At 37.4% G+C, this 13504-nt stretch overlaps 1 protein-coding gene across 1 annotated transcript in view; it reads right to left on the bottom strand.

Moving 5' to 3' along the window:
• Positions 1-13065, bottom strand: part of ik (IK cytokine) — a 51096-nt gene extending 38031 nt beyond the window's left edge. Inside the window, exons 1-4 of the mRNA XM_052100784.1 lie at positions 12950-13065; positions 1175-1241; positions 448-540; positions 242-301 (exon numbers count right to left, since the gene is read on the bottom strand). Of these exons, the coding sequence (XP_051956744.1) occupies positions 242-301; positions 448-540; positions 1175-1241; positions 12950-12965 (236 nt within the window). The 5' untranslated portion in view covers positions 12966-13065. The remainder of the gene's footprint in view (positions 1-241; positions 302-447; positions 541-1174; positions 1242-12949) is intronic.
• Positions 13066-13504: the final 439 nt, after the last annotated feature.

Below are 13504 nucleotides of genomic sequence, written 5' to 3'. Positions count from 1 at the left end.
AAACAGCTAAATTATTTTCAGAGTTTGGGAAAATTAATTGTAAAACTAGTGCATAATTTATTTTTGCATTGAAAGTTGTCGTTTTCACACTTTTACTTAGCTGACAGTGCGTTCGCTCTCTCAAACACATTTTTAGGACAAAAATCTGCAATTCTGTCCATATTTTGCACATTGCAGAAATCAAAGTGCCTTAGACAAAGTGATGCTTTATTCACTATTAAATGACTGTTCCTCAACTAACCTTTTCTTTTTCCGTCTTCGCGCTGCAGGATCCTCATCCTCATTATATTCCCGTGGCATCCTAAAAAATGTATCACATGAAAACTGATTTAATGAGACAAGTCAAACGTAAGCTGCACACATATACTCCACATCTCAATGAGAAACTCGAACAACACTTGAATAAACTGATCTGAATAAAGTGCTGCCAAATGTAAATGAGCGTACTCATGATGCCGTGATTTAGAGGGTGGCGCTGAGGATGGGGTGGCTCTAGGGGTCATCAGAAGCTTCCTGAAGTCATCATTGGTCAGCTTGGATCTGAGTATCAAAAACAGATAAGACATAACTGATTAAGAGGGTAAAACCATTGACAAAACAGCTTAGTCCTTCAAGAACTCGCAAACATGTAAAACATGTAGAAACACAAGTTCTTCACATCATCCTGTGTACATTTACAATGTGGTAACATCAATGACATTACAAAGAGTGACTTCATGTAAATTATTAGATAACATTAAGAGTTTAACTTATATTTCAATTTATGTTAAAGATTCTGCTTAGCAACAAAATACTGTATAATGTCCAGACTTCAGTTCATGTGATTTATTGGTTTTAATTGCTGTACTATTATTTTAAGATGTGGAAAAACAGAACTCATAAGGAATGAGTGGACAACCTTTTGTCTGGTAGTGTATATTTTAATTATTTATTAAGGTGTATTTTAGAAAACGAGTGTGGTCCTTGTAAATATATACAAAAAAATATTTAACTGTAACATGGAATACAATAAAAAGCAAGTTACGATTCCACTCAAGTTGAGCTCAATCGACACCATTTGTTGCGTAATGTTAATCATTACCACAAAAAATCCTTATTTTATTCAGCAATTTGTATGTGGACAGAAGTGAATTAATATCAATTTTAATAAGAAGTGAAGGTGAAGATAACTTACTGCAGCGCTGACCGATGGTCCTCCACCTCATGGCCATCTGGAGCCAGAGGATTCGAGTACACATCAGCTGAAAGAGACACAATATATGAGCCATTAATCTCCAATATATCCTGATGTTCTCCTCTGTGCCACATACTGCATGGTTATGGAGTTGGTTAACTCCAAATTACAATTATTTCTTCTATCAACTTTCTTTCTGCTATGGGACACAAAAGATTATATTAGGTAGGAGTCATGTGAAGCCATGTTAGGTTCAGATGTGTGAATGGCAAGCTCTGTGCACTTTGCTAGTTTTGATACTTTTAATTATATAAACCAGTGAGATTTAGTACACCCAGATACATAATTGTTCTAGGAAGACATGTCAAATCATTAAAAATCATCAGGCTCTGGAGACATTAAAAGACACGTGCTCAAGCTGATGCCCCCCCAGAGGCCTCAGACCAAGGAGTTAATTTGGCCAAAGATGTGAAAGATTTAGCGTGAATTGCTGAACATTTCAGCAATGCTGATGAAGGTCAATGCTGCAATACATCAATCGATCACTGCCATGGAGACTAAATTTACGGAGATGGTTACAAGAGTTGGGGATGTCGAGAATCAGATCGATTATCTGGAGTCATCGGAGAGTGAATTAGCTGCTAATCTGCTAGCGACCTAAGCAGACTTGGGAGCATGTCTGGGAAAAGTTGGTGGATATGGAAAATTGCAGTCGGCGGAACAACATCAGGGTTTTTCATGGCTCAAAATGAGGCAGAGGTGGTACCATCCTGATCATGTGCACACATACACTTGGACCATGCCTTCCCCTGGCTTAAGCAAACACTTACAAGCAACATATTTTTGGAGTTCTAATAATTAGATGAAGAAAATGACAATTATCAACTATTAAAAAAAAAAGTTAACCTGTTCAACATTAAATTAATTAAATACAACATAACAGTTAATGTGTTCATTTACAGTTCTCAAACAGCAAACTTGATTAACCTCTTACACCGATAAGTTCATCTCTGATCTCAGGTATGTGGGTGGTATGGTGGGAAAGGACAATGTGTAGAGACCAATTGGCCACTGTTTTACAGCTTGTATTGGACTGATCGCTTAGACTGACAAGTCTTGATTTACCATGTGCACAACTGAAATAGTGCTGGATCTTATTACTTGTTACTTCTTATATAAAATTAAGTTTCTGGTTTATTGTGGCATTTACAAATGTAAGCAATTCTTAGGTTAAGTAAAACCCTCAGTTTTTTGGACATTTTATAAACTAAAAGGTTACCTTGGTTCCAAATGCCATTACTTGCTTTGAGATAACAATACAAAATTTTGCCCAGATACACTTGCCATGATTGTGTCAATCATGAATAATTAACTAAATGAATAAACTGCCTCACTTTCTTAGCAGTGTTGTAACATAAGAGCCTCCAAACATGAGATGTACATGTTTACATTTTTGAGAAAATCAAGATTACACATTGTTAGTCATTTTTAAGTCACTGAAATAAGACCATGAAACACATAATAGATTTTGCAGACTCCAGTTTTCACTCACAAAATTCCCTTATTGGATCACGCTCTTCTTCAGAGTTAAATTCACAGCGTGTCTTCTTCCAAAAAACGATAATGAACTCAAACGGGAAAGACTGTACCTCTCATTGGTTTCATATGGTTTATACAATCAGAGAATATTTGTTTTCAATTTGTTGGTTTATTAAAAACTAGACAATTCAAGCTTTCTATAGACATATTTCTTATGTCTGCGAGGCAAGTATACGCAGAGTTTTTCCAGTTCATTTTCATGACGCGCTCCAGACAGAAGTTCACAGAGACCGAGACAGCAGAAAGTGCATGCTTTAGGATTTCTTTATTTGATAAAACCCCAACGTTTTGCTGTTATTGTAAGTGTACACAAATAAAAGCTTTTATAGCATAGAATGATGTCTTAGTCAATTTTTGGTCATACAGATAAGAGTGTGTTATCAATATAAAATAACAACAAGCAGAAGCAATTCAAATACTGAATTTTGGGGGCATTTCTGACCCTGCACGCCACTATTTTGAGCCAACACCGGATTAGCTTGCTTGCTGTTAAGCTTAATGGAGGGCTATTGTGCAAGTTCTGCTGGCTCTATGGAGATTATTTTATAGTGGTTTAATTTCACAGCAGTGGCATGTTACCCTGACAGTCGGAGGTGTCACGAAATTTGACAAAGGCGTCGCCTAATAATTCTACATGCAGGAAAAACCCTGAATATACAAATTATTGGAATTCCTTAGCAAGCAGAGGGTCAGAATATGGTGGAATTTCTGGATTGGATCTTTCAGAGTCTGCTTGACATAACAGGCCATAAGCTGAAAATCGAGCGGGATCTCAGAGTTCCGGCACGGAGATCTGCTAAGGGAGATCAAATCTGGCCAAATTTCTGAGATAATCCTATAAAGATCTTCTGTTACACGAGGCGAGGTGTAAAGGAAGGCTTTCTTGGAAGAACCACAAAATTTTTTTGTTTTGTTCCCAGACTTTGAAAATTCGACAAGAGAGCAACATGATCGATAGGGCTGCACCTAACGATTATTTTTTTATTGATTAATCTAACGATTCTTTTTCCGATTAGTCGATTAATCTAATGACTAATTTGTCGATTTTTATAAAGATTTTGTATTATTACTTTATTAATATAACAATTAATTAACCAAAAATAAATATAAAAAAAACTTGTCCGATTAATATTTCAATATTTTATTAAATGATCTTCTCTTAAATGTACAAGAAACTAATTGTGCACTGCAGGGCATTATTCTGCAACAAAAATAGCCCTGTCTTAAATGTAATCTCCGTTTTACAGTCCAACATTAATTTTATTTTGGAGAGATTTTATGTTGGACTGCTTAACTCCAGGTTGCACAATGTTTTGATATTCCTCCTGAAAGAGACTTGAATTTTACATTGGTTTCATTTATTTTGTTGTTGGTTTGCTAAATGTTTTAATTTACTTTAATTTTATTTTGGAGTGATTTTAAGTAATAACTTGTTCAATTCGAGTAAAAGAAAAGTGCAGGAATAACTAAAACTATTAGAATCTGAATTAAATCTCAGTGGGGCAAGGAATATAATTGAAACGATTTAAAGACTGTAACAGTCACACAGTTTACGCCATTTTCACACTCATACATGACCGTTAAAATAAACAGAAAATATAAAACAACCAAATTAGATGACGCATGGTGCAAAGTTACGTTAGCAGCGGTGCAGAAATTACTTTTAACATGGGGCGATGAAGAAACATTTAGAAAATCTATTTTAAGTGACTACTACTAACAGAAACGCGTGTTGTAATACTAATATATATCATGCTTGGGTGGGGACAAAAAGTAAACAGGACTTACGGTGCTGCCGTCTTGACAAGCGCTCTGGGATGCTTTCGCTTCAAGTGTTCATTCATGCCGGTTGTACTGCTGTGATAAGCCATTTCCAATTTGCATAGCTTACACAGCACCACATTTTTAAGTCTCTGGCTAAAATACTCCAACGCTTTAGATGACCGTGGGCAAGTTTTTTTTATCTGCAGCTTGTTCTTCGGGGGAATCCATGCTTAAACCGGGCGCTGCCATTTTAATTATTTCATTGCGACACGTGTTATGCAAATCGACATATTTATGTAATCGATGACGTCAATTACGTTGATGAATCGTCCCAACCCTGGTGATCGATTCAAGGAATGCAAGAAACTCTTACATCAACGGAAGGTCCCTTTTGCACTTATGTTCCCGGCCAAATTGAGAATAGATGCAGGATAGCCGCAAAGTATTTACATGTCCTCAACAAGCATTGTCCATCATAAAGTCAAAGGAGTAAGTATTTGTTTGATACTCACATTACAGCTGAATGGGCCTGACTCACTGAATATTCACTTGACTGGCCGAGGAAACTGGGCGCCTTTTTTTGGTTCTTTCTGTGCTGTTCCACCAAGCGGCTTTTTTCCATTTGATTTAATCAGGGCTTTTTTTTAATAGATCTTGAAGGGATTCTGCAAGCTGCTGGCACTCCTCATGATTTAATATTGGGAGAAGACTTTGGTCTTTTGATGGGCTCAGTCCTTGATTATAGTGACGCAAAAGTGTGTAAGCACCCTAGAGCAACATTGACGCTTAACAGGATGTGTAAAAATGTTGGTCTTACAAATATTTGGAGACTTTTAACCCATCTGGTAGGGACTAAACATTCTTTTCATCAGTCTATATGATTTATTCTAGAATAGATTATTAAGTCCTTCATTTCATTGGTTGTTGATTGCTGAATTGGAAACATTTTAGTCTCAGATCACACCCTGGTGAGTTTAGAGATATTGCCACATACGGAGAAAAATAAATCATATAGTTGATGCTTTAAATGTATGCCTTTTGCAAAATGGCTAACCGGCTAAATAAAGTTATGACATCTCTCAAACATAAATCACGTGTGGTTTATTAGGGGCAGCAGCTCTTCTAATAACATTAGCCATTTCATCAATATCACGTGGTCTGTGGCAAATGATCAGACTTTGGTTGCTGCTATCACACTTGATGCTGAAAAGGCATTTGATATGGAAGAATGGGATTATCTTTAAGATTTTGGAAATGGGATTGGGAATACTTTTATTGGATGGATTAAGTTACTTTATAGACACTCTGTAGCGGCGGTACAAACAAATTGATTAATTTCAGATTATTTTATTTTGGATAGGGGCACCCGGCAGGGTTGCCCTCTTTCCCCATTATTGGTCTGTCTTGCCCTGGAACCATTAGCAGCCACGATAAGGGAAGAGGATTTTCCAGGGGTGGTGGCGGGAGGTATGGCAAATAAGTTTTTGCTTTACTCAGATTATATTTTATTATTTGTATCCTACCCCATTAGATCTATGCTTTGCCTCCACAAAATTATTCATTCCTTTTCAAAATCTGCAAGATACAGAGTCAGTTGGTCTAAATCCAAAGCTTTGTCTCGGACAGCATACTGCCCAGTAATGGCTTTTCAGATGGGCACTTTCCAGTGGCCCAAACAGGGCATTAAGTAATTGTGCATTTTATTCCCAGCAAATTTGTTAGTTAATTTGGACCCCTTAATACAAAAGTTTGAGAGATATGGGCAGGTGGGCTTCATTACATTATCTACGATTGGGAAGGTTCATATTATTAAAAAGAGTTGCATTCCAAAATTGAACTACAGTGGGTATAAAAAGTCTACACACCCCTGATAAAACAGCAGGTTGTTATGTAAACATTGAACAAAGATAAATCATGTCAGAACTGTTGCACCCTTAATGTAAAAATTACAACCTAAGCAATGCCACTGAAAACCAAAGTGACACATTTCAGATAACTAAAACAAAAAACTTGGAATAACTTAACTGCATAAGTGTGCACATCCCTGAACTAATACTTAGTTGAGGCACCCTTTGATTTTATTACAGCACTCAGTCTGTTTGAATAAGTGTCTATTAGCTTGGCACATCTTGATTTGGGAATATTTACCCACTCTTTTTGCCAAAATGTTCAAGATGTCAAACTGCGAGGGCAACTCCTGTGTACGGCACTCTTCAGGTCCCCCCACAGATTTTCTATAGAATTCAGGTCTGGTCTCTGTATCTGGCTGGGCCATTCCAAAACATGAATCTGTTTTTGCTGATTTGGATGTGAGCTTTGGATCATTGTCATGCTGAAAGCTCTCTTTATTTTCAGCTTTCTATCAAGACACCAAAAGGTTCTGTGCTAAAATTGACTGGTACTTAGAGCAATTCATGATTCCCTCCACCTTCACTAAAGCCCCAGTTTCAACTGAAAAGCAGCCCCAAAGAATGATACTGCCACCACCATGCTTCTCCTTGGGTATTCTTTTGCTGATGTGCTGTGTTTTTTTGCGCCAACCATACTTTTTACAATTTTTCCACATGTTTTGGGAGACTGGATATATGTTTTGCAAAGTTTAACGGTTCTTCAATGTTTTTTTTTTATCAGAAAAGGCTGGTGTCTTGCCACCCTGCCCCATAGCCCAGACAGAGAACGATACAGGTGATAGCAGTCACATATATGGAGCAACCAGTACTTTCCAGAAAGAGCTGCAGCTCCTTTAATGTTGCTATAGGCATCTTGACAGCCTCCCTAACCAGTTTTCTATTTTCTCTTATCAATCGTAGAGGGATGTCTTGTTCTTGATTGTCACTGTTGTCTCATACTTATTCTACTTTTTGATGACTGTCTTCACGGTGCTCCATGGTATATTTAATGCCTTGGAAAAAAATGTGTAGCCCTCACCTGAGCGATACCTTTCAACAATGCACATTGATGCTTTGTAAGCTCATTGTGGCCCATGGCTCTTGTAGTAGCATGCAACCAAGATGATGTCAGAAAAATCCTTCAAGAACAGCTGAGATTTATTTGGAGTTAATCAGTGTCACTTAAGGTGAAGACAGGTGTACTATTTCATATGAGCTTGACGATTGTTTGATTCTGAACACAGCCACTTACCCAATTATAAAATGGTGTGCACACTTATGCAGTTAGGTCAAGTTTACGTTTTTTGTATTTTTTTCTCTGAAATGTGTCACTTTGGTTTTCAGTGCAATTTCATAGGTTGTAATTTTTACATTAAAACAGTAAAAAAAGTCTGATATGATTTATCTTGATTTTTTTACATCACAATAACCTGCTGTTTTAATAGGGGTGTGTAGACTTTTTATATCCACTGTACCTGCTACAAACTAACCACAGAGATGTTCCCCTCTCTTATTTCAAGCAATTTGATAGCGAAGTCCATCATTTGGAATGGAAAGCGTCCCAGGCTACAATTCAATAAGATCCATAGGCCAGTTGACAATGGTGGGCAAGGCCTACCCAAGATTTAGTTTTTTTATTATGCATTCGGTCTCAGACATTTAGCTCATTGGTCACTTCCACCTGAGGGAGCCCTTTCCTTTTTTGGAATTGAAAGAAAGTTATTGCCCCTGTTTTACTATCAAACTAATCGGAGAAGTTACACCCCGTTATCTCGCATTTGCACTCGGTATGGACAAAAGTGTCCAGAGCGTATAATTCTGACATTTTGTTCAATATCGCCTCAAGAATCCTAAATTATGTATTAATAAGTCCCCTTTCTGCTGGTCAGAGTGGATTTTGAGTTGATTATAACTAGGGTTGCAGTGGTATACTGGTTTCACGGTATACCACGGTTTGAAATTTGATGGTTATCATACCATGTACATTTGCTTATCTTTGGTATTGAGAGAAAAAAATAAAAAATAAAAAAAATAAAAAACTAATCAACCGGACAGAGAATCTCACATGCGTTAAGCATCTCCTTTCCTCCTTGTCTGCCTGTCAGACTCGTCAACTTGCGTCACACACACAAATGCAGCGGAGAAAATGTCAGAGAGAAGCGAGGCGAGGGGGACTGACATGAGTGTGTGTGTTAAAGCAGTGTTTCTCGACTGGTCTATTTGGACTGGGGACAGCAGGGACAGAGCAATGCCATGGTTCACCCATTGAAGATATTACTATTTTAATGTAATTGCTATACACAGCAAATTGGACTGCTTTCTATTTAAGTAAAAGTGTCAGGTTTCTCTTCAAGAACAAAAGTTGCTCAGCTTTCTGGCAACTCAAGAAAATGAGATGCTGCACTGAAGAGTCTCTCTCTCTGTGCTGGTGCTTGGGCAGATAAATACCTGCGTGCAATCCGCGCAAGCAATGGAAAGCGATCTTCATTCATGCCCCAGTAGTCAAGAGGATTGTCGCGTTCGCAATATGAGCGTGAAGCGATCGACTGTGTTCCGCAGCTGCTTTCGGGTCCTTGAATAACGTATAACGTGCGAGGAAGGGCACCCGGTGGACTTTCTGGTGCCCTCCTAAGGAAAGATGGTGCCCTCCTAGGGAGTTGGTGCCCTACACAGACTGCGTAGTATGCGTATAGGTTGCGGCGGTACTGCTTAGAAGTATTATATAGTATTTCCACACTGCTGATATCAGCCTTTGCTTGGCAGCGCCGTGATTATGATTAGATCGATCGAGAGTGAAACCTGAGCACTGAGGGGCAGGGAGGCATATATATCGGCTCAAATGTTCAGACTTTTTTCTCTTTCGGCCAAAACAAAAAATCTAATTTTTTCAGATATAAATTCAAAAATAAATCATATTAACCTCAGCCGTCCTACTTTTTACACATGGGTTTTTAAGCCAAGAGATCTGGGGAGGAGATGATGGGTTTTCAAAACCTGTTTAGTCATGCAACTTTTGCCCATGTGTAGTGTTTTCACAAGAAGGATCTAAGATTATTCACAGAGTTAAAGATTTGATTATTGGCTGAGAGAACAGACTTGCTACTTAATCGCTGTGAGGCGTAATAGGGCTGCACGATTTGGACAAAAAGTCAAATTATGAACTGCGATTATGATGTTTTCCACATGTTCAACTGCAAAAAGGCTACTGGGGATTTCACACTTGAGCCTCTTAAAAAGAAACTGAGAACTTTTTTCTGTTCAACCACAAACATATAAATATATAAACAGTGAAACAAAGTCTATTTCATATCCAAATGTTATCATCCACAATGTACCTGTTTTTGTCCATTTTGTGACAGGATCTCAGCCCACTAATCATCATCATCATTAGTTTATGAAACACGGTCAACTTGAATATTAGGGACGCTCCAATCAGGATTTTAACAGCTGATCTCCAATTTTAATCTCATCAATCGATGCTGATCATTTAACTTTTATCAGCAGCTCTGTCAACACTGGTTATATGTATGCTTTCTGCTCAATGTCACTGTTAACTACATTTCCCTGTTGGTAAAACCATAGTTGTTGCCTAGTTTTTGCTGTCAAAAATAATGTTGGTTGATTGAATAATTCAGTATACACAAAATATAAATGTTACTCTTTATTCTAGGCCTTAAAAACTAGTAGGCTTATACAAACTATTCTTTACTGTATATAAGATAGTCCTAAAGATTGAGGCTTAATGTCAAACTGAAGTTGAACTGATAACACATTGGTGTAATTAAATTTAAAAAGTGAAAAGTTTGGTTAGTTTGTTACCATTTAATTTAATTATTTTTATTCATTATTTTATTATATTTAATTTGGTAATGCATTATCGTATAGTATCTAAATATTTAATTTAGATTTATTATATGTACGTTCCTTCCTTTTCATTTTGTTGGATGTTGGTAATATTAGTTCCGCTTTTACTTGTTTCCGCGGGGAGTGTAATAAGGGCGACACACTCTCTCTCGTGAGGTAAACAAATGACAGGAGAATGAAGAGAAGTTTCTGGACTCTACATGTGTCACTGTTAATGCTGTTTGCTCAGCAATCATTTCATAAAGATGTTTGAATTATACCCCATTTTGTATTCTGCGTCTTTATTATGATATCTTTGCCTTGCGGAGACTGAGACGCTGCTACCGCAGATAATAATAAAAACGCTTCACTCAGGACGCGTCAGTTTAGTGTAAATAAAGCGTTTAGCGCAAATAAGCAAACGGAACTGAACTCAGAGCACTTCTGTTACTCTAAGCATGAGAGGGAGCTGTGGAGCACAGAACCGCTCTGAAAACACTGTAACAATGCTCGAATTTAATATAGACTGAACAGAGCAGCGCAAATAATATTCGAAGGGAGCAGAATATTTATTTATTTAATAAAATCGCAGCCTTTGCAATTTAATAATCTCAAAAGGTCAAATCGAGGTTTCGATTTCATTTCGATTAATTGTGCAGCCCTAATGTGTAATATACAGTAGGTACTGTAGATATTAGGCCTAATACACATTGTTAATTCACAGATATAACATGAAATCAGACAACCCAAACAAGACCAACACTGACTGATACACAAAGAACAAAAACACCTGTATAGTCCAGAAATGATACATGTAACAGGTGTATTATGAGGATTTTATGAAGTAAACATCTTATTCATCTTCACCCAGCAGCTGAACAGCTCTGATGATAATAATAGCTTTAGTTATCTTGCTTCTTTTCATATCAAACGCCACCACCATGTCGAATTAATTGTTTAAGTTTTGAAACATTACTTAATTAAATGTGTAGGGCCTAATTACATTTTGGATATTGAGCATCTTTTTTCCCCAGACACGTGTTTAACAAAGTTTATTACATCTGATTCAGCGCTTCATCTCTAAAGGCAAATTATTGAGAGAAAATGTGTTTGTTTTTTTACAGTGGGAATAAAACTAACGCTCTGTCCCTTTACAAGAGCACATGCATGTTAAACACGCTGCACGGAGAGAGATGATGATGCATGGAGAGACATGGATTTTCTGTCCTATAGAAAGAAACTGTTGATTTCTTTTGTTCCAATTTGTGTGGATTACTAATTTTCACCAACATGTAATGGGATGGGATGTCTCGCACTGTGAACACGGAGCGGGTGATACATGAAATTTAGCAAAACACATTAAATCCTACTACTAAATTCATTAAATGGGGGTTTTTCCTGCAATTTTCTAAACATTGGTAATAGCTGCTACTAAGACACTTGGAAAAGAGTGATGACAGTGCTAGAAGAGTGCGCTCGGTGTCTGCACGATCTTGGCGTGTCCAGTATATTATGCATTTGCACGTCTTTGCGAGATTAATATACTCGTTAGTATTTATATGCTATTATATTAATGAGATTAATATGCTCCTCGGTTAGAAGACTTTGTTCGCTCCCTGTAATTTTTGTGCTCTCTTGCACTAATGTTTTAAATGCAGCACTGGCCCAATCGGGCAAGTGACAGTTCTGGCCCGAATCTTTCTCACACTGGCCCCGGGCCATCCGGTAGCCCTGTCAGAGTTTTATATGTGACGTTTTGGGCACTTAAATTTTATTTTGCCCCAGAATCTGTGTTTTGGGCGATCATAAATTTGGGGGATAAACGCCTAAAAAATTGGGTTCTGACCAGTATTATGATTTTCAGGCAAATTATTTTAAGGGGATGGAAGTTGGATGTGTTGCCCTAATTTCCGGAGTGGTGTGCGGAGATGGGGAGGGTGGCTGCTTTCGAGAAGATGTCCAGCAGAAGGATGGGGGTTCAGGATTTGTTTGATAGGAAATGGGGCAGTTATTAAGTGCTTTTAGGGGACTCTTGGGGAGGGGCTTTAGAGAGAAGTTTAGTTTTAATTATACATGATTATTATTATATTTTCTTTTTTGTGTGTGTGTATTCTTATTTGTGAGCACAGGGGTGTTCGTTGGGGGTTAGGGTGGGGTAATAGCGGGGATTAAATGTTAATTCAATGTAGATATGTTGTGTTTTATTTTTTGTTATAGGTCTACGAAGGAATAAAAAATGTTAATTGAAAAAGATTATTTTAGGCAGAATACTGGAACGCTATCTTTATTGTTCTCTCTTAGAAGTGCCCTGCGAAGTCATCTTTTATGAGAATTTACAGTATGTAATGTCATCCAAACGATTATTTCTGCACATACATATTTCCCGACTTTGCACATTTGTAAACAAAGAGATTGAATGCAGAAGTTTAGCATTTGAATGCGTGTTCATGCTTTTCAGACTGTTATGTCAGAGACCTGCACAAATAGCTGTTCTTGAATACTTTATATTTGTACATTTATATATCTTATATTTGTCGAACAAAATGCAGTTTAGATAGAATAATTTCTCGTCACAAGCGGGTCGCTTCGCTCGCGAAAAAAAGCGCATATTTTAACATATTAAGATACGTTTTCACTCGTACACTGAACTCAGAGTTAATAAACAGTATTCAATACTTACATTCGCGCTCAGGCATGATAGGATCTAACAAATCGCTCTTAAACACAACTGACTGACGCACGCTCTTTTTCACCAAGGGTTCAATATAGAGTGAGAGTACATCTGCTAACGTCACATCCGCCCAACTTGTATCGCGCTAACTGTAGTCCAAGCACATTACCGCCACCTGTCGAGCTGGGTTAGAATATATTCGCTTCTCAACAGTCTTGCTTCCAGAAGAAACAGATTTTACATTCCATATCAAAGTGGCCCTAAAACAGTACCAAGCATTTTGTTTGCCTTTTTATTGTGAAAACATACATATAGCATATAGAACCGAAAGAGAGTTAATATTTCAAGTTAATATTCCAACCCAGGTTTTGCCCAAGGTTTTTTCCACCACTAAATAACATAAATTTATATTCCATGCCACAGAAATATGATCATATTAGCCCAATTGTATCATTGTTACATTGGCTACCAGTTAAATTTCTTATTCATTTTAAAATTCTGTTAACTTCATACAAAGCTTTGAATGGTCTAGCTCCGCAGTGACCTCCCAAGCTAACACACGAC

The sequence above is a fragment of the Xyrauchen texanus genome, chromosome 31, assembly GCF_025860055.1.
Source record: "Xyrauchen texanus isolate HMW12.3.18 chromosome 31, RBS_HiC_50CHRs, whole genome shotgun sequence".
In the NCBI taxonomy this organism is placed as follows: Eukaryota; Metazoa; Chordata; class Actinopteri; order Cypriniformes; family Catostomidae; genus Xyrauchen; species Xyrauchen texanus.
The sequence above is the reverse complement of the archived record's forward strand: the minus strand, read 5'-3'. Positions and strand labels throughout refer to the sequence as shown.